Source organism: Emys orbicularis, chromosome 19 (assembly GCF_028017835.1).
Source record: "Emys orbicularis isolate rEmyOrb1 chromosome 19, rEmyOrb1.hap1, whole genome shotgun sequence".
NCBI classification, from domain to species: Eukaryota; Metazoa; Chordata; order Testudines; family Emydidae; genus Emys; species Emys orbicularis.
In genome coordinates this window covers 11,753,340-11,779,830 of record NC_088701.1, presented here as the reverse complement: position 1 = coordinate 11,779,830, position 26,491 = coordinate 11,753,340, and the positions used below count along the sequence as shown (strand labels likewise).

Genomic DNA, 26,491 nt, shown 5'->3' with positions numbered 1-26,491 from the left:
CACGGGTGAGGCCCATGGGCTGTTGAACGGCTGGATCACATCTAAAGCCAGCATGTCCTTGACCTCTCTCTCCAGGTTCTGTGCTACTTTCCCAGTGACTCTGAACGGGGAACACCTGATGGGGAAATTGGCTCCCACCTCAGGGAAGAGATCCACCAGGGGGTCTTCAGGTCCAGGGGTCCCCTAACTCTCCTCCCATACAGCAGCTCGAAAGGGAAGAACCCTGTGGATTCCTGGGGCACCACCAGCTGCCTCCCGATTCCCCCCAGTTCTACTTCCCCTTGGGGAGCCCATTCCTGGTATAGGAATCCCTTCTCCCACAGGACTCTGTCCCTGCAGCCTTCCCCAAGGGGGTTTGCAGCGCGGTGGCCAGCAAGTTCCCTTAGCTTTTCCAAGGAGGGATCCTTCCACAGCTCGGTCTGGAAATCAGCTGCTGGAGGAGGGAATGGGACCTGCTCCCTCTCGCTGGCTAGCCCTGGGATCACAGCCCCCCTGAGCCCTGTCCCTGGTAGCTTCCTCCCTGCTATGTAATCACTTCCCAGCAGCACTTCTGGACCAGGCAAACCTGGTTGGCAGCCGACCTGCCCTGCCTGTGTTTCCCCCCACTCAGCTGGGGTCTCAGCTCCCACCGTGCTCAGCGCTGCCCTTGCTGTCCCAGTGGGGGCAGGCAGCGAGTTCCCGGCTCTGGTCACAGCATCAGAGCCAGCATGAGTCCCCTCTCCGGTGTGCAGGGGGGCGGGGAACATTTCTCCGACACACTCAGCCCCAGGGGTCTGGTTACAGGTAGGCAGGTATTCTGAGCCCAGCAGCCTCTCCCTCCTGCCAGCCAGGTTATTTGCATTTTCACTGACCATTTCCATCTTAGCCAATTGGTTCCCTTAATTCAAATTCAAATCCTTGGCCCTTACAGTAGCAGGGCCTGGATCCTGTCCCAAAGAGTCACAGTCACCCCCCCAACAGGACCTCACAGCCGATATCCTGGAGAACCCCAACGACCAGCCAGCCCGACCCCACCTGTGTCTGCACAGGGATCCGGGCCATAGGCAGGACGAGGGCCTTTATCCCGGGGACCTTCACCCAAGTCACACAGCCCCTCAGCATCTGCAGCTGCACCACCTGGGGCCTGACAACAGTTCTCTCTATCCCAGGGTCTTGCCACCCCAGTCATGTCTCCCCATTGACCCCCATCTTCCGCTCCCACTGGGGGTCCGAGGGGCCTGAGCCCAGGAGACTCCACACAGACATATAGGCCCAGGCCAGGAGTGGGAGCTTGTCCACCACCCCACCCATCTGGCTGACAGTGTCTATGGCCTTGGGACCCAGCAAGGGAGCTAGATACCGGGGCTTTTCCGCAGGGTCTCCCTGGTTCAAATCACCCGCCTGTGTGAAGGCAGTGCGGTGGGCATCCACATCCCCTCCCTCCTTAACCAGGGGCAGCAATTTAGTGTCGAGGTTCCCTGCGGAACTGGCAGCCCAGGGTCTATCCCCACTCACCCCTGGGAAGCCCCCTATGCCTCTCCACTCCACCATCACCAGTCCATGCTGCTGTTGCTTTTCCTGCAGCTTTTCCTCAGGCTCTTGCTCTCTCTCACGGTCCTGTCGCTCTCTCGGACTCAGCTCCAATTCCATCCATCTCCGATCCCCTGATGGGGAACCCGATCGTGAAGACCCTCGTCCAGTTGGGGACCAGACTTTTGGGGATGCCTGGCTACCACTCCAGCTGCTCCCAGATCCTCTTGTAGCCCCATCTGGGTCAGGAATCTGCTCCTTAGAGTGGTGGTCCTCCTCCAGCTTCATGATTAACTGTGCCTTGGTGAACTTTCCAATGCGTAACCCTCTCTTCTTGCACAGGATTACAATGTCCTTCTCAAGGAGATGGTGATAGGCCATCACTCCGCTGTTCCCAAGTTGCTTTGGACTCAGAGGCCCGTGTGCTCTCAACTCCCCCATGGTTTCCAGGAAGACCCATAGTGTGCCAGCCCTTCTCGTGGTCACCACCTCTTTGCCAGGGTCGAGCTTCAGACTCCTCCGCCCCTGGGACCGCTGGCTGCAATCCCCAGGGGAACCCTGTTACTGCAAAAGTCCTTCTCTCTCCTAGGGTCGAGTGGCAAGCTCCTCCGCCCCTGAGACTGCTCGCTGCAGTCCTCAGGGGGACCTCGTTCCTCCAACAGTCCTTCTCGCTGGTCACACACTCCCAGAGGTTAATCGCCCCCTGAAACCATCCCTCTCTGAGCTTTCAGCACACCTGGTCCTCATTATCCCCCCTCTGTTTTTCTGCTCCCCAGTCACTTACTGCAAGAAGCGCCATTCACGGGGCGCAGTACATCCCACCTCTGACACCAGTTGTCATGGAGTCCCTGGGCAATGCTTTGGAACTGCTCCCCACAAAGCCAGTCAGGACTCTGGGGAGTTTCCTCTCCCATGGAGCAGACTGTCTTCAGGGCAAGAAGCTCACATGGCTTCACCTCCTGGGTCTGCCCTTGGAGCATTCAGCATATGCCCCTCCGTGCGCTTCCCACAGTGAGTCCACCCAGGCGGGGTCCTGGGGAAGCCAGAGGGTCCTGCACTCACCCCCACTTCGCAGTCAGACGTGACTCTCAGCTAGCCAGTAAAACAGAGGTTTATTAGATAACAGGAAAACGGTCTAAAACAGAGCTTGTAGGTACAGCAAACCGGACCCCTCGGCTGGGTCCATTCTGGGGTCCCACGAGCCAGACACCCCCATCTGCCCTCACTCCTAGTCCCCAGCCAGCTCCAAACTGAAACCCCCTCCAGCCCCTCCTTCTCTGGGCTTTGTCTCTTTCCCTGGCCAGGAGGTCACCTGATCTCTTTGTTCACCTTTAGCTATTTCCTTGCAGGGGGGAAGGGCCCTGGCCATTTGTTGCCAGGGAGACAGAGTGTCAGTGATTTATGCACACTGGCCTTTATCCCACCACCTAGAGACTTAAGAAATGCATAGGGGAAACTGAGGCACCCACACAGTATTCAGAGGAAACATTAAGAACAGTCCCACTTCGTCACAGGAGGTCACTGATGTCCTGTTATTGGCCAAGGGGACATGGGGAGACCTGCCCCATAGGGGTGGGGGGAGGTCACTGATGTCCTGCTATTGGCCAAGGCAGCACAGTGGGAGGCCGTGCCCTCGGGAGCTGGTGGTTCGTTCATGTCTGGGCAGGGCGTTGCCAGGTGGAAGGTGCTGTGTGATGTCTGTCACATCAGGACTCGCCCCCCCGCCCCGTGTGGCAGCTCCCCACCCCAGCTCACCTCTGCTCCGCCTCCTCCCCGAGCACGCCGTCGCTGCTCCACTTCTCCCGCCTCCCAGGCTTGCGGCGCCAATCAGCTGTTTGGCGCCGCAAGCCTGGGAGGGAGAGAAGCAGAGCGGGGCGGCGTGCTCAGGGGAGAAGGCGGAGCAGAGGTGAGCTGGGACGGGGAGTTCTCCTGCATGCCACCCCTCCCCTTACTTGCTGCAGGCGGCCCTCCCCGCGCCCCCCTGCCCCAGCTCCCTCCGCCGAAATGCTGACGACGACCGGGGTGGCCGCAGATCCGGCCGCCGCGGTCGCCACCGAAGAAAATGCCGCCCCCCAAATGCTAGCACCCTAGGCGACTGCCTAGGATGCCTAATAGGTTGCATCGGCCCTGGGCACCTCTGGGGAGCTCGAACACCAGAGCCAGGCTGGGCATGGGGGGAGGGGGAGCCCACCTTGGGGTTGGGGCTGTGGGACAGGGCAGGGGCTGCCTCTTTCCCCGGGCTGGTGTGGAGGGGAGATGGCCTAGCTCACTCCACCCAGAGATGTCCCATCCTCCCAGGCTCTGAGATGGGGCAGGTGTGGGCTGGGCCCCGTGGGAGCCAGGTTACCCGTCCAGCAGTGTGTGCTTTGTGCAGGATGAGGACGGCCAGGACCTGTCAGATGAGGACATCGCAGCTGAGGCTGACACCTTCATGTTTGAGGGTGAGAAGTCGCCTTGGGCGGGGGGGCGGTGGCCCTCCTGCTGACCTCACAGCCTCATGTGGGGGGATGGGGTCTCCACAGATGACATGGCTCGGGGAGGGCGGGGGGGCGGTGGAGGCCAGGAGAGCTGGGTTCAATCCCTGGCTCTGAGTGACCTGAGTGTGCCTTTCCGTGAAATGGGGCTAAGACAGATCTGCCCCTGGGCACTGCCAGACAGTCCCAGCAAGAGAGGGGGGCGCTAGAGGGGGCAGATGCTCAGAGTCACCCCACTCGCCCCCCATGCACGAGGGGCCTGGAGTTCCCACTGGCACTGCCAGAGAGTCACGGGGAGCAAGGCCCCAGAGGAGGTGCTGGCAGGGGGAGCTGAGCCAGGCAGGGTCCCTCCAGCCCCGGAGTCTCCACTGTCCCTCTCTGGCCCCCCGGCATCTCTCACGCTGCGCTGGCCTCTCTCTGCAGGCCACGACACCACAGCCAGCGGCCTCTCCTGGGTGCTGTATAACCTGGCCTGTCACCCCGAGTACCAGGAGCGCTGCCGGGAGGAGATCAAGGACTTAATGCGGGACAAGGAGTCGGAGGAGATTGAATGGTGAGATGGCTGCTCCGGCTGCAGTGCTGGGTCTGTCCAGTGCAGTGCGGACCGCCAGCACCACCACTTCCAGGGCCTGTGTGGCCTCCCCCACCCTTTAGTCCCAGCACAGCCCCCGCCCCACCTGTGAGGGTTAGCACAGCCGCTGCCCTCCCCTCCCCCACCGGTCCATGCCTAGCGCTGGGGCCCCTTCACCTCTGCCAGCCCCACAAGCTGGCGGGCTTCCCCTGCAAGATGGGCCTAGGCTGCTCTCCAGTGCCCTTTCTGTCTTAGCAGGTAGCAGCTGGCTTTGGATTGGAGTCAGCTTCTTATCTTCGGACTGAGCTTGCTAGCTGCAGTGTTGAGTTAACCCGTTCTCTGCTTTCTTCTTTCTTCCCCTTCATCTCAGCCTCTCATACTCCTGCAAAGGAATCTTCCACTCTCCACTCACACACCTTTTACCCTCCCCAAAATGCTTTGCGATGCTTGCAACAGCGTTAGCAATATACAATGCTCATCTACCGTCCCTGGGGACTCCCTAAGGGAAGGGGGCCATTGGGCTGTGACATCATGCAGATGCGAGTCTGTCCCAGCCCAGTGCCTGGCTCATGGGTTCACACTGGGCCCCTCGTGCATCCACCTCTGGGGCCAGCGCTAAGCTCTGCTCTCTGCAGGGAGGACCTGTCCCAGATGCCCTTCTCCACCATGTGCATCAAGGAGAGTCTGCGCCTGCACCCGCCTGTCCCAGCTGTGTCCCGGCGCTGCACTGAGGACATCAAACTACCCGATGGATGTGTCCTACCCAAAGGTACCAGCCTCCTTCCCTGCCCCCCAGCCAGGGGCATGGCACTGGATCTGGGCCTGTAACCCCTGAGGCCCTCAACACCTCCCTTCCTTCTTCCTTTCCTCTCTAACAAGGTAGTTTCCTCTCTGGCAGGGAACATCTGTCTGATCAGTATCTACGGGACGCATCACAATCCTGCTGTCTGGCCAGAGCCCCAGGTATCGCTGGTCACTCTGTTCTGCCCCTTTGGCTCTACTCCACCACACGGCCACCTCCAACATACCACTAGGAGGCGCTGTGCTGCAGGGGGCGGGATTGGGGGGCTCAGTAGGGAGCACTGTCCCCTTAGAGTCACTGCTGGCCCAGTGCCCCAGCATGGCACTAGGGGGCGCTGTGCTGCAGGGGGCGAATTGGGGGGCTCGGTAGGGGGTGCTGTCCCCTCAGAGTCACTGCTGACACAGTGCCTCGGCGTGGCATTAGGGGGTGCTGAAATGCTAACAGTCTAGCAGCTTCCTATTCCCAGCGACCCTCCCCAGAGAGGAAGCTTCCCCCCGCCCCTGAGCTCACCTAGAAGGGAGTGAGGGTCGCACCCCCATTCACTGGGCAGGGCTGGGTCACTGGGCCCGGCCCGGCTCTGAGTGTTGGGTAGAGGCAGAACCATCCCCACTGCCAGCACATGGCCCCAGTGGGCAGCTCGGTCCTCGGGAGCCTGGTGCCCATGCTGCACCTGGGTGTGGGGGCTGCCTTTGCTCCCTCCTTGGCTCAGGGACCCCAGCCCTGCCCCCCCGCTCCCCTCACTGTGCCCTGTGCTTGCTGCTCCAGGTCTATAACCCGCACCGCTTCAACCTAGAGAACGCCAAGAACCAGCCCTCACTGGCTTTCATGCCCTTCTCTGCTGGACCCAGGTAACCTGCCTGCCGGGCTCAGAGCCCCTCGCCGCATGAACTGCCCCCTCCCTCCTCCCCCCCCGGCTGCCCACCAGCGAGTGGCTCCCTGTTGGCGCCCTGGCTGCAGTGAAGCATTGTGGGATACACAGGAGATGGCCTCTGGTCAGTGCTGGGGTCAGCTGTTATTGCTGAGGATCTGTCCCTTCTCCCAGAGGGGGTTGGGCTCCCCCCAGCATCTGTCTGTCCCTGCTCCCCCATCCCTGCTCTCACATGGCGTGTGGTTTCCGGGCGAAGAGCACCGGCTGACACACCTGGCTCTCTCGCAGGAACTGCATCGGGCAGAACTTCGCCATGGCAGAGATGAAGGTGGTGCTGGCGCTGACGCTGCTGCGCTTCGCCGTGCGGCTGGATGAGAGCAGACCTGTGCGGCGCAAGCCCGAGCTGATCCTGCGAAGCGAGAACGGGCTGTGGCTGCACCTGGAGCCGCTGGGGCCCAGCCATGAGAGCTGCTTAGCCCTCCCCCACCTGCCCCTGGGAGTGAGGGCGACAAGTGCCTTTCCCCAGCCCCGCTGGATGCCCACGGCCACCTGGTGACTCAATGTCAGAGCTAGAAATGGAGCCCAGCAGCCTGGCTCCCGGCTCGGCCCACTCACAGTCTAGGTGACCCCCGTGGCCTGCGCTCTCTGCCCGGCAGTTCAGCCACTAGCCTAGGATGTGGGAGACCTGTGTTCAATTCCCTGCTCTGCCACGGGCTCCCTGTATGGCCTTGGGCAAGTCACTCAGCCTCTGGCCCTCAACTCCCATCAGTGCGATGGGGCTAATGGCCCTGCCCACGGGGGGTGAGGGTAAATGCAGTCAGGGGGTGAAATGCCAGATACTTATGGTGGGGCATCTAAGAACACGTGGTCAATAACCCTAAATGCTATGGGCTCGTTAGTGGATCAGCCCCTGCGTTCCCCCCAGCCCAGGGCCAGCCCCCCTGGGCCTGATGCTGCTGTCTGGAGCTGAGGGTCTGGTCTGTCTCTCACTCCCCTTCCCTGGAGGGTAGGAATCTTCCCTCCCGCCCACTCCCCCTCTGTCCTGCTCCCCCCACTTCTGCACTCAGCAATCCTGGTCTGGGGCAGGAACAGCTGAGAGGCCTGCGGGCAGGTGGCTCCGTGCTCTGGCCGATCTTCCTGAGGGGCCCCCAGGGCCCGGGTGAGAGCTTCTGCCTTGGCCTGCTGTGGGTGGCTTTGGGGTGGGGCAGCAATCCAGGGGGCAGCTGCCTAGCAATCGCAACTGCTGCCTGCAGTCACCCAGGGGAGTTGGGGCAGGGAACCTGTACGTGTCTGTTTCCTTCACACACACACACAAACACAAAATGGGGAACTGTACTGCCAGAGTGCCCAGGGGGGCTGGCTGCAGACCCAGCAGGGACCCGCTCTCTGCCACAGGGAACTCATGGTTCAAGGAGACAAACAATGGTTGAGGACAGAGAGGAGGGGGCCAGGTGTGGCCCCTGGGGCAGCTGGACCTGGAACTGGTTTCATGATATTTCTAAGTTCGTTCCAGAGCACGGCGAAGTCCGTCCCACTGCTGCAGGGACGAGGCCACAAGGCTTTGGGATCCGGCCTTGGGGTTTCAGGATCTGGCCCTCGAATCCGGTCACTGAGCTTTGGGTTCCGTCCACCAGCCACATGGCGGCAGGCTCCAGCCCCGGGCTCACCCCCTCCCTCCCATCTCTCTGGTCCCCATTGCCTCCTCAGGCCCCAGACTTCAACCGCATGCTCCATTCCTTGGCCGCAGGGCTCCAGCCCCAGGATCCGGCCAAGGGTCTTCTTGCTCTGGTCCCCAGCTGTGAGGCAGCAGGTGCCAGCCCCAGGCTCACCCACCCCCCATTGCCCCGGCCCACTCTGCCTCCTCCGGCCCTGGGCTTTGTCCACATGCTCAATCCCCTGGCCACGGGGTTCAAGCTCAGGCCACAGGATCCGGCTGCGGGGCTTTCGGCTTTCTGGCTCCGGCTCTTGGCCATGCAGTGGCAGGTGCAGGCTCCTAGCTCATCATCCCCACACCATCAACTTTGGCCCCTGCTGCCCCTCCCACTCTCTCCATTGCCCCTGGCACCCACTGCCTCCTCCAGCTCCCTATCCAGTCCCCCCAGTGCCCTGGGCCTCCGCTGCCTCCATACCCACCTCCCCATCCAGGGCTTAATTTGTCTCCAGGCTTGCCGGGGCTGTGTAAGTGCTGTGAAAAGTGATATTTGTATGTTTGGTAATATCACTTTTCACAGCAGACTGAGTAGCTAGCTGGGAGTCTGTGAAAATTAACATACAAGTATCACTTTTCACGGCAGCAGATTTACTAGCTCACAAGGCTAAAAATAACCAAAGCAGCAAAAAAAGAAAAAAAAAAACCTACAACAAACAAGAGAAGAACATGTAAAGCACCTTGTTTGCGTTTCTATTCTGCTTAGGGCCAGTAAACAATAAAGACAACTCGACTTTATTTTTATTATTCAGTCTGCAAAAAAACCCCAAATCCTACATAAATAAATTACACTGATTTGGACATGGGTATGTGCATATTTGTTTATTTTCCCTAAAGTTAGTTAAATATTTTAGGAACAAGTGTCAGAGCGGCCACCAGCAAGAGTCACTGCAGCTGGTGAGGGGCCCCTGCGTAACGGTCAGGGATAAGAAAATTGGGGGAGATGAAAGAACTGAGTGTTGACCTGCGAACGACTGATTCGTGTAACACCAGGGTTGTCCAGTCACAGTGAACACCTTCGTGTAGTGATCTCTAGCCGTATTCATTTTCTGTGTGGAAAAATGGAGCAGTTTATTTAGCCATCATGAACTGGTTTGCTTCATTATTAATGCATTGTGTAAACAGTGAATGGAGTCTTTGTATTCACACATTTGTGTTTGAATGCGGTGGGGCCCAAATGTTCTTTGTGCCCAGGCCCTTAATAAATTTTAACCCGCCTCTGCCTGCTGTGACCCAGAGGCTAGCGCCCAGTCACTGGCAGGGAGACTCTGGGCAGCTGAGGGGGGCGAGGGGCAGCAAAAGGCCCAGGTCTCATTGCCCAGTTCTTTGTGTTATCATCCCCCCTGCCCGCCGTCTTCTCTGCCTGCTGGGTGTGACAGCAGCACCCATATGGAGGAACACCACCTGCAGCAGGGAACCTTGGGCCGGGTTGCCCAGCACACCAGGCCCAGCAGCTCCAGGCATTTGAACCTGGCGGAAAGGCTGATGTTCAAACAACCCAGCGGCTGAAAAATAAAACCAGAATAACAGAAATCTTGTATGTAGCTGCTTCTAAACCACGTAGGCAGGAGCCCAGCCCCAGCTGTGCTGCCTGGGCAAAAGGGCTGGGGGTTAACCCCCCCCCGACCCTGTCCATGTGAGCCTACTAGGGTGTGGGGTGGCACTCACTTTGACAGTGGGTTACACAGCTATTTATTAGATGGCAGCAGGATATTGGGGCTCAGGAGTCTTGGGTTTTGCGTCTGTCTTGGGGAGGAGAGAGGAGTCACAGCCAATAGCTGGGTGGCAGGACTCCCGGAGTCTATTTCTGGCTCTAGGAGGGGAGTGGGATCTAATGGATTATAGCGTCAGAGATTTCAAGGCCAGAAGGAACCACTGTGCTCAGCCAGTCTGCCCTCCTGCATAGCACAGCCAGGGATCTGTTAGAGACCCTCAATCTTTATTTAAGAACTCCAGGTGATGGAGAATCTGCCCTCCCCTTTGAGTCAGCTGTTCTTAGGGTTAAGTCCCCTCCCTGTTAAACATTGTCACCATATTTCCAATCTGACTTTGTCTCACTTCAGCCATTGGTAGCCATAGATATTAGCCTGGTAAGGCACAGGCATATGGTAAGCAGTGGCGTAGCCAGCTTCTAAGAGGAGGGGGAGCAAACATAAAAAAGGCACCCCCCTTGGCTCCTCCTCTGGCCACACCCCCCTTGGCTGGCTCCTCCTCCGGCCACTCTGCCCCTCCCCCCCATGGCTCCTCCGGCCCTGCTGTGCCACCCCCGCGCCCCCCTCCCCGCTTCACTCCTCTGGCCGCGGCTGCTGGCCACCATGCTGCGCCCCCCCCTCCTCCGGCCGTGCCCGCCGTCCCCCGTTGCTGCCGGCCGCCAGCCTGCGCCTCCCCCTCCTCCTCCGGCCGCGGCAGCATGGTGCGCCTCCCCCCGCTCCTCCGGCCACGCGCCCGCCACCCACCCATAGCTGCCGGCCATGCTGCGGCCTGCTGGCGGGCAGCCTGCACCCCCTCCCCGCTCCTCCGGCTGTGGCAGCATGGTGTGCCTCCCCCTCTCCTCCGGCCGCGTGCCCGCCACCCACCTATAGCTGCCAGCCGTGCTGTGGCCTGCGGGCGGGCAGCCTGCACCCCCTCCCCGCTCCTTCGGCTGCGCTGTGGGCTGCATGGTGCGTCCCCCTGTCCCCCCCGCTCCTCCGGCTGCGGCAGCATGGTGCGCTCCCCCTGCTCCTCCGGCCGCAGCAGCATGGTGCGCCTCCTCTGGCTCCTCTGGCCCCCGATGGCTGCCGGCCGTGCTGCAGGCGGCCAGCCTGCGCCCCCCCCCCCCTCGCTCCTCCCGCCGCCTTTGGAAAGGCGCCGCTTTGGGGAAATTTGCTGAGGGGAAGCGGCTGCTTCCCCTGCACCCCGCTAGCTACGCTACTGATGGTAAGGCAGAAATGCAATGAGCCTACACTTTCAAGGCCTGGAAGATAATAGCTTAGCTAAATTAATTAGGGTGTAAGGCTCAAAAGCCTTAGAGTCAGGGCCAGTTCTAGCTTTTTTGCAACCCCAAGCATAGAAGAAGAAAAAAAAGGGCGGCCAGAATGCTGCCCCTTAAAATGTGCCACACTTGCTTCCTCTGCTGGTGCCTAGAGCCGGCCCTGTTGGTACCTTTTTTTGCGACCAGGGGCTGCTAACAGGGAGTTTCGCAAGGGAGTTCTCCAGGTGAAGGAGGAGCTAATACAGCATCTGTGGGGTAAGTGACTGTCTGTAGTGTGTGTTTGTTTGTGTTTGGGGGTTACTTGCTGTGTGCTGAGCTTGTGTTTGTTTGTTTGGTTGTTTGAGGGACCGTGTGCTCTGGCTGGCAGTTGGAGGCAGGTTTGAAAGCTCGAAGCCTCTGGTAATTGGCTGAGCCTTACTCAGTGGGCGGGGCATTCACTCAGGCCAGGGCTTTATAAAGCCGCGCACAAGCGACCAGGGAGCTTTGCAAACAGGGGCTGCTAACAGGGAGTTTCGCAAGGGAGTTTAGAAGGGGAGTGGGAAGGGAGTGGGAGTCCCTCGCCAGCCGTAACCCCATCCCCGTGCCCCCCCCCTAAAACCTATAAACCAAACCACATTCCAAAACTTCCTTCTGTAAACCACCCTTTCACTAACTAGGATACAATGCAGGCAGAAGCCCAGCAGCAGAGTGGGGGCTATCCAGTTTATTGCACCGACTGTTGCATGTATGATTGCCTGCCCTGTGGGCGGGTGGCGTATGTGTGCAGTCGGTGCAAGGAGCTCCTGGCCCTCAGAGACCATGTACGGACTTTGGAGGCCAGGGTGGCGGAACTGGAGGAGCTGAGAGAGGCAGAGAGGTATGTTGATGAGGCTTTCCGGGACACTGTAGAATTGTCCCACCTTCGCTTAGACAGCACCTGTGCTGTTAAGGAGGAAGAAGGGCCCAGGGAAGTAGAGCAGTCAATGGGAGCAGAGGGAAACTTTCCTGTAGTTGGGACCCTCCTTCCAGATGGTTCTGGGGTTGCCTCTCGCACTGAGGTTGCCTCTCCGGGGGAGGGAACTCCAGTTTCTAGGAAAAGGCAGGTGTTAGTAATGGGAGATTCGATTATTAGAAATGTAGATAGCTGGGTCTGTGATGACCGGGAGAACCGTATGGTGACTTGCCTGCCTGGTGCGAAGGTTGCGGATCTCTCGAGGCATCTAGATAGACTTATGTGTAGTGCTGGGGAGGAGCTGGTGGTCGTGGTACATGTAGGTACCAATGACATAGGGAAGGGTAGGAGAGATGTCCTGGAAGCCAAATTTAGGCTGCTAGGGAAGAGACTGAAATCCAGGACCTCTATGGTGGCATTTTCAGAAATGCTCCCAGTTCCACGCGCAGGGCCAGGTAGGCAGGCAGAGCTTCAGAGTCTCAATGCGTGGATGAGACGATGGTGTAGAGAGGAGGGGTTCACGTTCATTAGGAACTGGGGAAACTTCTGGGATGGGAGGAGCCTATACAGGAGAGATGGGCTCCACCTAAACCAAAGTGGAACCAGACTGCTGGCACTAAACATTAAAAAGGTTGTAGAGCAGTTTTTAAACTAGGAGATGGGGGAAAGCCGACTGCTGCAGAGGAGCGTGTGGATCGGACACAGACTTCCCTTAGGGGAGAGTCTGATGATAGAGAATCTCCAGGTTATAGTCAGGAGCAGAGGACTGAAAAGTATAATGTAAGGGCCGGATCAGATGATAAACAGCCACATAAAAAAGAATCTGGCACATCAGAAAAAGACAGGCTAATAAACAGGGACAAGTTTTTAAAGTGCTTGTACACAAATGCCAGAAGTCTAAATAATAAGATGGGTGAACTAGAGTGCCTTGTGATAAAGGAGGATATAGATATAATAGGCATCACAGAAACCTGGTGGACTGAGAGCAATCAATGGGACACAATCATTCCGGGGTACAAAATATATCGGAAGGACAGAACAGGCCGTGCAGGGGGAGGAGTGGCACTATATGTTAAAGAAAGTGTAGATTCAAATGAAGTAAAAATCTTAAGCGAATCCACAGGTTCCATAGAGTCTCTATGGATAGAAATTTCATGCTCTAGTAAAAATATAACATTAGGGATCTATTATCGACCACCTGACCAGGACAGTAATAGTGATGATGAAATGCTAAGGGAAATTAGAGAGGCTATCAAAATTAAGAACCCAATAATAGTGGGGGATTTCAATTATCCCCATATTGACTGGGAACATTTCACTTCAGGACGAAATGCAGAGATACAATTTCTCGATACTTTAAATGACTGCTTCATGGAGCAGCTAGTACGGGAACCCACAAGGGGAGAGGCGACTCTAGATTTAATCCTGAGTGGAGCGCAGGAGCTGGTCCAAGAGGTAACTATAGCGGGACCGCTTGGAAATAGTGACCATAATACAATAGCATTCAACATCCCTGTGGTGGGAAGAACACCTCAACTGCCCAACACTGTGGCCTTTAATTTCAAAAGGGGGAACTATACAAAAATGAGGGGGTTAGTTAGACAAAAGTTAAAAGGTTCAGTGACTAAAGTGAAATCCCTGCAAGTTGCGTGGGCCCTTTTTAAAGACACCATAATAGAGGCTCAACTTCAATGTATACCCCAAATTAAGAAAAACGGTAAAAGAACTAAAAAAGAGCCACCGTGGCTTAACAACCATGTAAAAGAAGCAGTGAGAGATAAAAAGACTTCCTTTAAAAAGTGGAAGTCAAATCCTAGTGAGGCAAATAGAAAGGAGCACAAACACTGCCAACTTAAGTGCAAGAGTGTAATAAGAAAAGCCAAAGAGGAGTTTGAAGAACGGCTAGCCAAAAACTCCAAAGGTAATAACAAAATGTTTTTTAAGTACATCAGAAGCAGGAAGCCTGCTAAACAACCAGTGGGGCCCCTTGACGATGAAAATACAAAAGGAGCGCTTAAAGATGATAAAGTCATTGCGGAGAAACTAAATGGATTCCTTGCTTCAGTCTTCACGGCTGAGGATGTTAGGGAGATTCCCAAACCTGAGCTGGCTTTTGTAGGTGACAAATCTGAGGAACTGTCACAGATTGAAGTATCACTAGAGGAGGTTTTGGAATTAATTGATAAACTCAACATTAACAAGTCACCGGGACCAGATGGCATTCACCCAAGAGTTCTGAAAGAACTCAAATGTGAAGTTGCGGAACTATTAACTAAGGTTTGTAACCTGTCCTTTAAATCGGCTTCGGTACCCAATGACTGGAAGTTAGCTAATGTAACGCCAATATTTAAAAAGGGCTCTAGGGGTGATCCCGGCAATTACAGACCGGTAAGTCTAACGTCGGTACCGGGCAAATTAGTTGAAACAATAGTAAAGAACAAAATTGTCAGACACATAGAAAAACATAAACTCTTGAGCAATAGTCAACATGGTTTCTGTAAAGGGAAATCGTGTCTTACTAATCTATTAGAGTTCTTTGAAGGGGTCAACAAACATGTGGACAAGGGGGATCCGGTGGACATAGTGTACTTAGATTTCCAGAAAGCCTTTGACAAGGTCCCTCACCAAAGGCTCTTACGTAAATTAAGCTGTCATGGGATAAAAGGGAAGGTCCTTTCATGGATTGAGAACTGGTTAAAGGACAGGGAACAAAGGGTAGGAATTAATGGTAAATTCTCAGAATGGAGAGGGGTAACTAGTGGTGTTCCCCAAGGGTCAGTCCTAGGACCTATCCTATTCAATTTATTCATAAATGATCTGGAGAAAGGGGTAAACAGTGAGGTGGCAAAGTTTGCAGATGATACTAAACTACTCAAGATAGTTAAGACCAAAGCAGATTGTGAAGAACTTCAAAAAGATCTCACAAAACTAAGTGATTGGGCAACAAAATGGCAAATGAAATTTAATGTGGATAAATGTAAAGTAATGCACATTGGAAAAAATAACCCCAACTATACATACAACATGATGGGGGCTAATTTAGCTACAACGAGTCAGGAAAAAGATCTTGGCGTCATCGTGGATAGTTCTCTAAAGATGTCCACGCAGTGTGCAGAGGCGGTCAAAAAAGCAAACAGGATGTTAGGAATCATTAAAAAGGGGATAGAGAATAAGACTGAGAATATATTATTGCCCTTATATAAATCCATGGTTCGCCCACATCTCGAATACTGTGTACAGATGTGGTCTCCTCACCTCAAAAAAGATATTCTAGCACTAGAAAAGGTTCAGAAAAGAGCAACTAAAATGATTAAGGGTTTAGAGAGGGTCCCATATGAGGAAAGATTAAAGAGGCTAGGACTCTTCAGTTTGGAAAAGAGAAGACTAAGGGGGGACATGATAGAGGTATATAAAATCATGAGTGATGTTGAGAAAGTGGATAAGGAAAAGTTATTTACTTATTCCCATAATACAAGAACTAGGGGTCACCAAAAGAAATTAATAGGCAGCAGGTTTAAAACAAATAAAAGGAAGTTCTTCTTCACGCAGCGCACAGTCAACTTGTGGAACTCCTTACCTGAGGAGGTTGTGAAGGCTAGGACTATAACAATGTTTAAAAGGGGACTGGATAAATTCATGGTGGCTAAGTCCATAAATGGCTATTAGCCAGGATGGGTAAGAATGGTGTCCCTAGCCTCTGTTCGTCAGAGGATGGAGATGGATGGCAGGAGAGAGATCACTTGATCATTGCCTGTTAGGTTCACTCCCTCTGGGGCACCTGGCATTGGCCACTGTCGGTAGACAGATACTGGGCTAGATGGACCTTTGGTCTGACCCAGTACGGCCTTTCTTATGTTCTTATGTTCTTATGTTCTTACCTCAGTGTGGTGAGAGTCTGGTGTCTCCTCGGGATACACTGCCAGTGGTAACCCCAGGGAGGCCACGCCTCTTTGCTACACAGCACTACAAATTTTTGTCAACCTAAATTACATTAGCATACAGCCATCGCAGTTATTACAGAGTGATTAGGGAAGTTTTTGAAATGCCTCATGGGGCTGAAACGGGTCATGCTCTGCAAATCCTGCAGGCTCAGGTGCCCTGTGCTCACAATACTCACGGGAGTAGTGCAGAGCTGTGCATGCTCCATGCTTCAGTCAGAGATGGCAGACAGTGAGAAGGGACGCGCAGGTTTTTGGGGATTTTGAAAAGAGTTGTGAAATATTATGGGATGCAGAACACTGCATTATGGGAAGTTGAACACATGCTCCCGGTCACCCCTGCGCTTATGTCAATTCAGAGTGCAGTGCATGTCTGGAGTGTCTCACGACCATGAGTGCCTAACTCAGAGCAGACTGCCAATATCAGGGCAGACACCCCAAGCTGGTGGTGTGTTCGATAATTAGATTTCACCAAGCCAGTAACAACTGTGAACTCCTGGATCACTATACGAGCCTTACCATGGAGTCACACACAGTCCCCTTAGACTCTCCAGTCTATCCTGCCACCCAGACAAACTGGCCTTAGTGATAAATGGTCACTTACACCAAAAATGACACCACATTCAGGTTGCTTCCAGTCCCAAGAGACCAGTCACCTACCCCAGATCATTTGGTACCCTCGATCCTGCATCAAAGTGATGCCTGTAGCCAATCCTGTAAGAAACTAGCTAAAGGTTTATTAATTAGGGAAAAGGACGAAAAGCGTCATTTACAGGTCAAAGCAAGTGAACATATACAACCAATGAGTTACCATCTAACTCCTGAGAGTGACAGAATTGTCCTGATCTGTCAATTCAAAGTGTCTTTCAGGGCACCCCAGGAGGCAGCCCCTGGGGATCTCTGGCTTCAGTTTCAAGTCTCTGGCCCTTCAGAGTTCAAACAGCCACAAAGGTGCCGTTTCTTCTTGTCAGGGATTTTTATTCCCTTCCCCCACAGTTCAAGATGATGGGACGAGTCCATGTGCACATCCCTTCTTTGGGGGGGTGCGGGGGGGAGAGCAATCAAAAAAGTCTTTTGTCCTCTGATGTGCAACAACGGTTTGTCTGGTGTCTATTGGCCTTCTTGTGTTGGCCAGAAGATGACAGCTCCTGCGGCAAACCAGTATTTCACACTTCGTAATGTTTCTCTCCTCACTGTGGGGGCTTCCAGTTTCAGAGCAAACACTGAAACTTACCTTATGAATTGGGATACAGACATTACCAGTGAAATTGATGCAGCAGCAACAAACAAGCATTTCACAGAGTCTACACTGAACACATTCTTATAAGCCTAATCCTTATTTTGAGCAAAACTAACCTGGTCTGGTCTCCAGCTCTGAGGCCATTGGTTCTTAGCTAATGCCTGCAGCCAGGACAAGAGCTGCCTCTTTGCCTGTCAGCCTCACACTCGGTGCCTAGGAAATCACTTAGGAGTCCCGCACTTAGGACGGAAGAATCCCATGCACTGCTACAGACTGAGGACCGACTGGCTAAGCAGCAGTTCTGCAGAAAAGGACCTAGGGGTTACAGTGGACGAGAAGCTGGATATGAGTCGGCAGTGTGCCCTCGTTGCTTGGCTAGCTCCCAGTACCAAAAGAAAGGGGAAGGGTCGATGGGAAATCAGGACCCTGAGACTGACAGTCCCCAGGGGCAATGGGGAGAGGCCAGTGCTCCAGGTCAGCCTGATTGACAAGGCAGGGCAGGCTAATGAGGGAGTCAGGAGGCCAGGGGGGTCCTTTCCTTGTGAGCTGAAATTGCCTGGAACAGAGTGGGGCTGAGCTAAGGAGAGAGCAGGAGCCTGAGCTGAGCTGGGGAACAGAGCTGCACCGGCCAGAGCCAGAGTGAACCAGAGAAGCAACCCAGGGAGCAGATCCATGCTGGGAGCAGGGCCACAGAAGCAGTCCAGGGAGCAGACCTGTGCTGGGAGCAGAGCTGCAGCAACCAGAGCCAGAGGGGCCAGAGACGCAGCCCAGGGAGCTGGAGGCAGAGCAGCATCAGTGCTGGAGCTGGAGCAGTGAGCACCGTGGGGAGCGAGGGGGGAACCTGGGCAGTGGGCGCAGCGCAGGGAGATGCCCCCAGCCAAGAGGCCTTGCAGGCCAAACGTGGAGGGGGATCATAACCCTGACGGGGAACTGACCCTGGGAAGAAGGGTCCTGCCACCTAGAGCCAGAGGGAGTGTGGCCACCGCCAGAGCAAGTGTCCGACCCGCAGCAGCCCTGCAGCACAGCCAGGGCCTGGGCAGGAGACCTGGGAGCGTGAGGGACAGACTGTGAACTGCCCTGACATTCCCTAAATATGTACCATTCTATTAGTTATATGCTGGTACCTGGTCAAAGGGGGCTTTTTTGCTTGCTTTATTATCCTCTTGTCTGTTTGTTGTGCTGTTAATATGTGTTAGTTAAGGACCATCTTGTTCCATGTTTGTACAGGTCCTAGCGCAATGGGATCCTGGTCTGTGACTGGGACTATGAGGCTGTACTGCAATACAAATAATCACATGCTGATCTACAGAAATACTTTTGTACCGTGGCCATCCCCACTGGCTTAAGAGATTAGTCACTGAAAATGGAAGTATGTGAACTTGACATCTGCAGTTTAACTCAGTCTCCTTGTCTCCTGCACTGAGTGTTCTTTCTGCTCAATACACACTCAATGGTAGGTATGCCCACATAATAGGGGTCTGAAGATGGTTCTATGGGAGGGTTTGGCTTCCTCTACCATGGGCTGCTATTGCAGGAAGGAGGTTTGCTGGGAAGAGATGGGGTCCGTCTGACCAAGAAGGAGAAGAACATCTTCATGCACTGACTCACCAACCTTATGAGAAGAGCTTAAAACTAAGTTCCGAGGGGGCAGGTGAAAAAAGCCACCAGGTAAAAAAAGGTGACCTTAATAGAGGACTAGAAGTATAATGGGGAGAAGTAGATATGAAAAATTGCAGTAGAATTATAGGAGAAACAAGAGGGAAATCCATGGGGGCATCTATAGGAGTAATAATAATGGGGAATAAACAGTAAGAACTGGGAGTTTTAGTACATAAGTCATAACTGAGCTTAACTGGCATCACAGATACTTGCTGGGCTAAATCTCATGATGGGTATATGGTATAGAGGGCTATAGCTTGTTCAGGAAGGACAGGCAGGAAAAAAAGAGAGGGAGTATTGCATTGTACACTTGTTCTGAGGTCTGGAAGGAGGTGAGAAGCAGACCAGTTGAAAGTCTCTGAGTAAAGATAAAATGCAAAGGGAAGATAAGAAGAATAGTAAGAGGCCAATATGGCTCCATCAGAAGTTTTTTAATGACCTGAAAATCAAAAAGAAATCATTCAAAATGTGGAATTACTAAGGAGGAGTACAAAAGAATAGCATATACGTGTAAGGACAAAATCAGAAAGGGTAAGGCACAAAATAAGTTATACATAGCAAGGGACAAATGGAATTGGAATTCTTTTCCTATATGGTATGGTGCAAAGAGTGTCATCAATAAAAATTAATTTAGTTGATTTGTTTGGCAGGACATGGAAATGAAGTATAAATTTCAATTCATTGTAAAACAATATAAAACCAATATTTGTAATACAGTCCAATAAGGTTTCATCAAGCTTTTTGATCAACCGAATTAAAAAGCAAAGGAAACCAACCACGTTCAAGTGTCACTGTGCATTCTCCAAGGCCGTTTCTTCTCTTTCTTTGTTCGGTGCTTTTATTTTATATAAATTCAACCAGGAGAAGATTTTCAGATAAAAGCAAGATTGGAAAGTGTGGCAAACAGAGAGGGACTGAACCAAAATTCAAAATGATGTAGAGAGAATGAGAAATTCTACACTGGAGCAAATTTAGCCACCTATTGGACTGCTTACATGTATGGGCCCAGATATTGAAATGTATTTAGGTTCCTAATATCTATTGATTTCAGTGTGAGTTAGGAGCCTAAATACCTTTGAGGATCTTGACCATAGTCCTTTCAAGCAAAGTGAGAGAGTTCATGTAATTACAGCACTTACCTGGTCAGCAGCAGCATATGTGATGTCACAGTCACATCAATGTCATAATAGTGCTTCCATAATCTTAACTGGCTATCCTGGACATGACAGACTGAGAGGCCAACTGCCTATCAGTACTGGAGCTCTTTGGAGAAAGGACTGGAGGAAGTGTTGAGGAAAGATTAAAACATGAATAAATTTGTGATTGAGCAGGGGGTAACCGACAGAGGTAAGGGTCAGCATTGTATTTTCTATATCCATTCTATATTCACACACATTCAGAAAGCATAGGCATACAGATAGATTAGCTGTAATGTTCTCCATTTCTATGACCAGAACCTCAGCTCCTGTAAACCAGTGTCACTCTGGTGACTTCCTTGTAGCTGTGTTGATTTACACCAGTTGAGGAGTTGGCCTACAGCCTCTGGACCTGGAAACTTTCCTGAGAATCTGAGTTTCTATTGAATGTTATGGGGAAGGTCTTCCTTCTTTTCTCCCAGTTGTTTTATGTTTATTATGGGTCCTCATTTTGTGTCTTCTGCATCCATGGAGCCAACATCTAGCTGTGGAATCCATCAGAGATGGGGGAAATTAGAACAATAAATGCAGAAGGACTTCTCCTCTAGCTGTCTAAATGAAGCTCTGCTAATATCTTGAATGCAGGATAAGAAAGCATGGGGTCACATTTCTTAGCAACACTAGTGCTTCTAATCCCACACTATCACTACTGCAGGTAAATGGGCAGTGTAGGTTACAGTTATGATTCAGTTTGCATCTGGGTGTTAGAACTGAAGGATGCAATTTGCATAAAGGATGGGCAATCACCTAACCTCAAGCAGTCTTTCCTGGGAAGGGGAAATCTTGTTAGTTCCACCTTCATGCTTTGAAATGCTGTTACAATGGAGACAGACAAATATGGCATTTCAGATTTCTTGTTAAATATTAAGTCTCCTGGAGAATTTCTGCCCGCAGCTAAGAGATACATGGGAGATAAAATCCTGATTTTTATACATCAGCTATTTCATAGTTTCATAGAATTTAACGCCAGAAGGGACCATTAGATCATCTAGTCTGACTTCCTGTATTTCACAGACCATTAAATTTCACCTAGCAACCCTACACTGAACCCAAAAACTTGTCTTGGACTAAAACATTTCATTCTTTAGGAGACTAAACTGTTGTGTGCCATAGGCAGAGGACAGGAGAGACTGAGGTTCCGCCAATGCCTGAGGCCCTTGCAATGGTAGAGAATTGATTAGGTCAGATATACCCAGATGATCCTAGCAGGTGATCAGTGTCCCATCCTCCCACCCAAAGGTCCCTGCCAATCTGAGCAGGGGAAAATTCCTTCCCACCCACAACTCTGGAGATCAGTTGGACCCTGAGCATGTCAGCAGGACATCTAAGGAAACAGATTCTCTGAACCATTTTGGAGCACTGGTCCACCCTACCAGGTGTCCCATCACCTGCTATGGTCAATCCCTGATGCTTCAGATGAAGGTTGGAGGGAGCCACCCCACCTCACTCACAGCGTACACCTAGCCAATTGTGCATGGGGAAAAATTCCTTTACAGGATGAACTCCGTTCCATGAGTCTTCTCTGCAAGTATTTAAACGACCATAAAGTAAGATTAAAGGCTTTCTTCAAAACAGGGGGCCTAAAGTTAAGCTTTTAAATTCATACTGAGGTCTAAAAAAGTGGCCTGATTTTCAAGAGATACTGAGCCCCCAAAAGTTCCCATCATAGCCAATAGGTACATCTGGCTGCTCAGGATTTTTGAAAATGAGGCCCTGACTAAGCAAAACTCTTAAACATGTGCTTAACTTTAGGTCTCTTTGTTGGCTTAGAGTTAAGCATGTGATTAGGATGCTGACTCAGGGCATAGGTGCCTTAATATGGATTTAGGAGCTTAAGTTTAGGCACCCAGTTTTGAAAATGTTGGCCATAAATAATTATTCTGTATGCGATCAAAACTCTTGAATTGATAGTAAAGAGGGAAAGGAAGATTATTTTACGTGGGGATCTACTTGAAAGGAGCAAATTTTCTTCATTATGATTTCCCCCCAAACACATTGGGTAGTTCAGCAAACAAACCTGGTCATCAGGAGCAAAGAAGAGGATTTACATGATTCCCAGGTCTACTTCTCACAGTGTTTGGGCTCCTGCAGAATCTTTTCTGGACAGTGAATTAAAGAGGCCGGCATCAATTTCTACTATCAGTGGTAACCAGCCGAATCCTTTTATTTAATTTCAGGTGTTTATAAGGAGGTGGTTTCCCTCCTGGCACATATGGATGACCAAGATAAGGACAAAATTGCCTTTATAGCTGAGACCAAGCTGGCTAGCGTTGTGATAGTTCTGCTAGAGAAACTGCAACAGGATGAGGTAGGGCAGTTTCATGAAATTACATCTGCTTTCCATGTGTCCACACCAAATTCTACCTGACTTCAGGGGGGTATAGGGGAATGCATGGGGGTAATTCAGTATAGAACTTGGCCTGGCGCACCATCAGTATAATCAGTATTCACTCCTCAGTCCTCAGGCATAAACTCAGAATGCAAAATGCTGTTATTACAGATCAGGATGATATAATGCTCTATAAAGAAAGCGTTGTCCTTTTACACACAGTGGAGTACATGGGCTGTATACAGTAAAAGTACACTATAGGACTAGCAATAATCTCTGAACTGCTTGTCTTGGCCTCCTAATACTTTAATTATTTGAATTACTCGATTAGTTATGTTAATTAATTTGATTAATTACTTGAATTATGTAGTGCTTATGTATGTCTTGCATCTGAAGAAGTGAGGTTCTTACCCACGAAAGCTTATGCTCCCAATACTTCTGTTAGTCTTAAAGGTGCCACAGGACCCTCTGTTGCTTTTTATGTATTCATAAGTTATCAGCGACATTTTTCAATTAAAAAAATCCTCCTTACATTTAAAAATTAATGGAAGGAGCTTCTCCCCAGTGGAGCTGTCTGGTATGATCACAGTTTGCAGAAGCAGTCCTTTTAAAGCAGAACCACTGGAATGTTTAGCCAATCAAGAGATCTGATTGGCTTTGAACATTCCAAAGTGCTTTATGACCTTGGCATGTAGGTCACACAGATTTATAGACTCACAGGAGACAGATATGGAAAAGACCTATTGGATCATCCAGTCCATTTCCCTGCTAATGCAGGAGCATTCCCAGCGGCCATTTTCCATTGTTTTGGCCAAACTAATTTTAAAATCCCCTAATGACTGAGCTTCCATCACTTTCCTAGGAAGACTATGTCATAGCCTAATAGACCTGTCTCACAGTTGGGGCATTTTTCCTGTTATTAAATTGTATGTCTTTTTTTAGTTTAATCCCATTACTCCTACTTTTATCTAAATGTATTATACTAAAAAATTCCTCTCCCTCCTTGGTGTTCACACCCTTCAGATACTTGTATAGTATTATCATGTCTCCCTCATAGTCATCCCTTGGCCGCATCTGCCATAGGCAGCTCTTTCAGGCTGTCTTCAGAAGTAGAGGTCTGCTTGGGCCCAATTTTTAAGCCCAAGCTGAACGGGCCCCAAGCCCGCTCACCTCACCCTGAGAGGGTTGAATCATTTTCCATCCTGATCCCAACCCTTCCCCCCAAACCGGATTCTGTCACCACATCCTGCTCATGGGGCCGGCGCAGCGGCAACAATGTGCAGCAATGGCTTCATCCTCTGACACTGCCCCCTGCTGTGCTGGGTATGTGCTGCAGAGAGAGAGAGATATGCTGTGACTCCTTGGCATCCTCACTCCACAGTGCATGCAGCGCAGAAAGGAGGTGGGGGCTGGCAGGAACATGCGGTCACGGTTGTGCCGATCCCATGGGCTAAAGGAGGAGAGCCGACCTTACCCGAGCCCAAGAGGGGTTTTCTCATCCAACCTGACCCTGACGCCTGTAGTCAGGTCCCATAGGATTTGGGTCAGGTTGCAGGGCTCTATTCAGAAGTCAGTTCTGCCACCCCCCTGCATTCTTTTTTGCTCTCCCATGAATTACTTCCAATTTGTTGATCTCTCTAGGAATGTGGTGCTAGAAAATGCAACAATCCAGATGCAGTCACACCTCAGCTGAACAGAGAGGAACTGGTGTCATCCTGCTTTGTGCCATGATCCCTGTGTGTAAAAGAGCCAACCCACATGGCTCGTACTGCAGGAGTTGGGTATTTTGTATTTACACATTTACAAATTCTGTCTGGAGTGGATAGAGCAAGGGCAAGGTGCTCATTTTTATTGTTTGTTTTAAATAAATGAAACTCGATAAGGGGGCAGTGAAGGGCGCTTATTCTGGCTCTTTTCTCTCCAGGAAGATTAAAATATGTAAATTGCTCAGCTGCTTCTGAAGTGCTGCTGAATGCAGTGATTGTGGAGGGCATGGCCTGTTTTACACCAATTAAGCCAATGGATTAGTTGTGTGAGCATGCAGGCTGAGGAGTCAGTGTGGCCTAGTGGATAGAACTCTGGATAATGACTCAGGAGACCTGGATTCTCTTCCTGGCCACGGACCTGCTCTGTTATGATAAGACTTGGGCTCCTCATTTCATGTTTGGATTGTAAGCTCTTTAGGGCAGGGGCTTATTTGCCAAATTACTGTGTGGTCATCAAGAAAAAACTTTTCCCAATTGTTTGTTCTCTTTTATGGTTTGTCCCCAGCAAAACAGAGTAGACATTTACTGTGTCCTGGAGAAAATATTACAGCAGGACACCGGGGGCCTAGAGAGAAGGCTACTGAAGAAAATAATAACCCTAGCCTCAAACCACATGAGAGAGACTCAGGTAAATTAGTTCTCCCGAGATACTAATCAAAGGATCCAAAGCTTTAACTAATTAAAACTCTCTTTTTTGGGGGGTAAACTATATACTGAAATGAAAATGTATTCTCCTGTTAGAGGCCCACACCTTCCTCCAGTCCAAAGCCCAGGTCCTAGACAGCACTTGTGCACATGCATAAGATGGAACAACTCACATGCGAAAGTTACACATGTGCTTAAGTGCTTTACAGGATCAGGACCTGAGACACATGATATCAGACACAGAGTCAGGCCTATGGTTTCTTAACGAGCAAGTCTTTCCCGAAGTCTACTAGGGATTTCATTACTGATACTGATGTTATGTGGAAGGCGCTCTGATACTATAGCGATAAGTGGCAGAATAAAGCCCTAAGACAGACAGAATCTGAGCTATCTCCAAAAGCAGCAGCATTGGATTTAGAATATAGTTTGCCAGCAGGAAAACCATGGAAAAATCCCTCTCTTGTTCCAAAGGAAGTCAGCCTCCTTTTGGGGGACAGTTTATTCCAGGAAAGCTCTCTGAATAGCTTGAAGCTGCCCAGTCTGTGTCTCACTACCTCCTCAGGGAAGGGCAGGGAAAAATATCATGTGACTGTGGTGACCAGTCATCCACCACAAGTAGCTAATAGTGAATAGTCTAACTAAACAGCTTGCAAGGAACTCAAAGGCTGAAAATTGTTTAACCAAATGACTCGAAGAATATTTATGACTAATGACTCTATCCACAGAAAGTTGGATTGGTTCATTCTCAACTTGTGCATAGAAATAAGGACTTGACTCATATAAACAACTCTGGCTAGTGCAACCGGCTTCAGTCACCTCAGCTTCTCTCTCTCTCTTTTTTTTTTTTTTAGGAAGCAACAAATGAACTAAAAGTGGCAGCTAGCAACACCTTAGTGACCCTGGTATGCTGCTATTTCAATGCTGTGATGTATGAGCTGCAGTGTCATCTGAAACCACTGGAGCTGCCTGAAGAGTTTATTTTCATTACGTTGGGCAACCTGTCATGAGCCTATGGTATGGTAACTTCCATCTTTTGTTTCAGAGTTATTGTCTTTCATTTAAGGACAGGGGATTACTCTCTCTACCTAAAAATGTTGCAGCTAAACAGAGCTCTGTTTGAGTGTGTGCATGCGCGTGTGTGTGTGTGGAGAGACACAAGATTAACTGCTGTTGCTAGTTCTGGCTTCCAGATCATGAGCTATCCAGACGGAGGTGCAAGCTCTAACTCCTGCCCCTGACTGAAGTTCCTTAAGGATGGGAATGAGTGGAAGATCAGGTCTAGTGGAGCTCTTCTCCACCCCACTTCCCATCCTGCCCCAGTGCTCTCTCCCCTTACTCTGGGAGTGAGTTGGGCATCGGGCACAGCTGTACCCTGGTGGAGGATTCCCCTCTTCAGGGTGAATCCCCCACTGGCTTTCAATGGCTGCTTTAAAGCCATTCTGCTCTGCTTACGCAGTGCAAAATGGCCCAGGAGCCCATAGCATCCTGCCCCACAGTGTTTCTAAGTGTGTTGTAAGAAGGCAGAGAGCAGCCGATTATCTGTCTTCCTTCTCTTCTGGCCTTTCTCTGCAGCATTTGAGTGTATCCCTTATGTGGGAATGACCCTGCACGCCATGATCTCCATGTTGGAGTTATAAATAAATAGAGATATCCTATCTCCTAGAACTGGAAGGGACCTTGAAAGGTCATCGAGTCCAGCCCCCTGCTTTCACTAGCAGGACCAAGTACTGATTTTGCCCCAGATCCCTAAGTGGCCCCCTCAAGGATTGAGCTCACAACCCTGGGTTTAGCAGGCCAATGCTCAAACCACTGAGCTATCCTTTACCTTTTTTAGTCAAGGACAGCAGGCTGAGACAAGCATTTTGTGGTGGTAAGTGCAGCACT

General features: G+C 51.4%; 1 protein-coding gene and 1 pseudogene across 1 annotated transcript in view; one reads left to right on the top strand and one right to left on the bottom strand.

Moving 5' to 3' along the window:
• Positions 1–26,491, bottom strand: part of LOC135891988 (adhesion G protein-coupled receptor E2-like) — a 1,091,233-nt pseudogene that overhangs the window by 258,231 nt on the left and 806,511 nt on the right.
• LOC135891907 (ultra-long-chain fatty acid omega-hydroxylase-like) overlaps positions 1–26,491 on the top strand; it is a 66,920-nt gene that overhangs the window by 24,566 nt on the left and 15,863 nt on the right. Inside the window, exons 7-12 of the mRNA XM_065419597.1 lie at positions 3,884–3,950; positions 4,407–4,536; positions 5,190–5,323; positions 5,453–5,517; positions 6,122–6,204; positions 6,513–6,723. Of these exons, the coding sequence (XP_065275669.1) occupies positions 3,884–3,950; positions 4,407–4,536; positions 5,190–5,323; positions 5,453–5,517; positions 6,122–6,204; positions 6,513–6,723 (690 nt within the window). The remainder of the gene's footprint in view (positions 1–3,883; positions 3,951–4,406; positions 4,537–5,189; positions 5,324–5,452; positions 5,518–6,121; positions 6,205–6,512; positions 6,724–26,491) is intronic.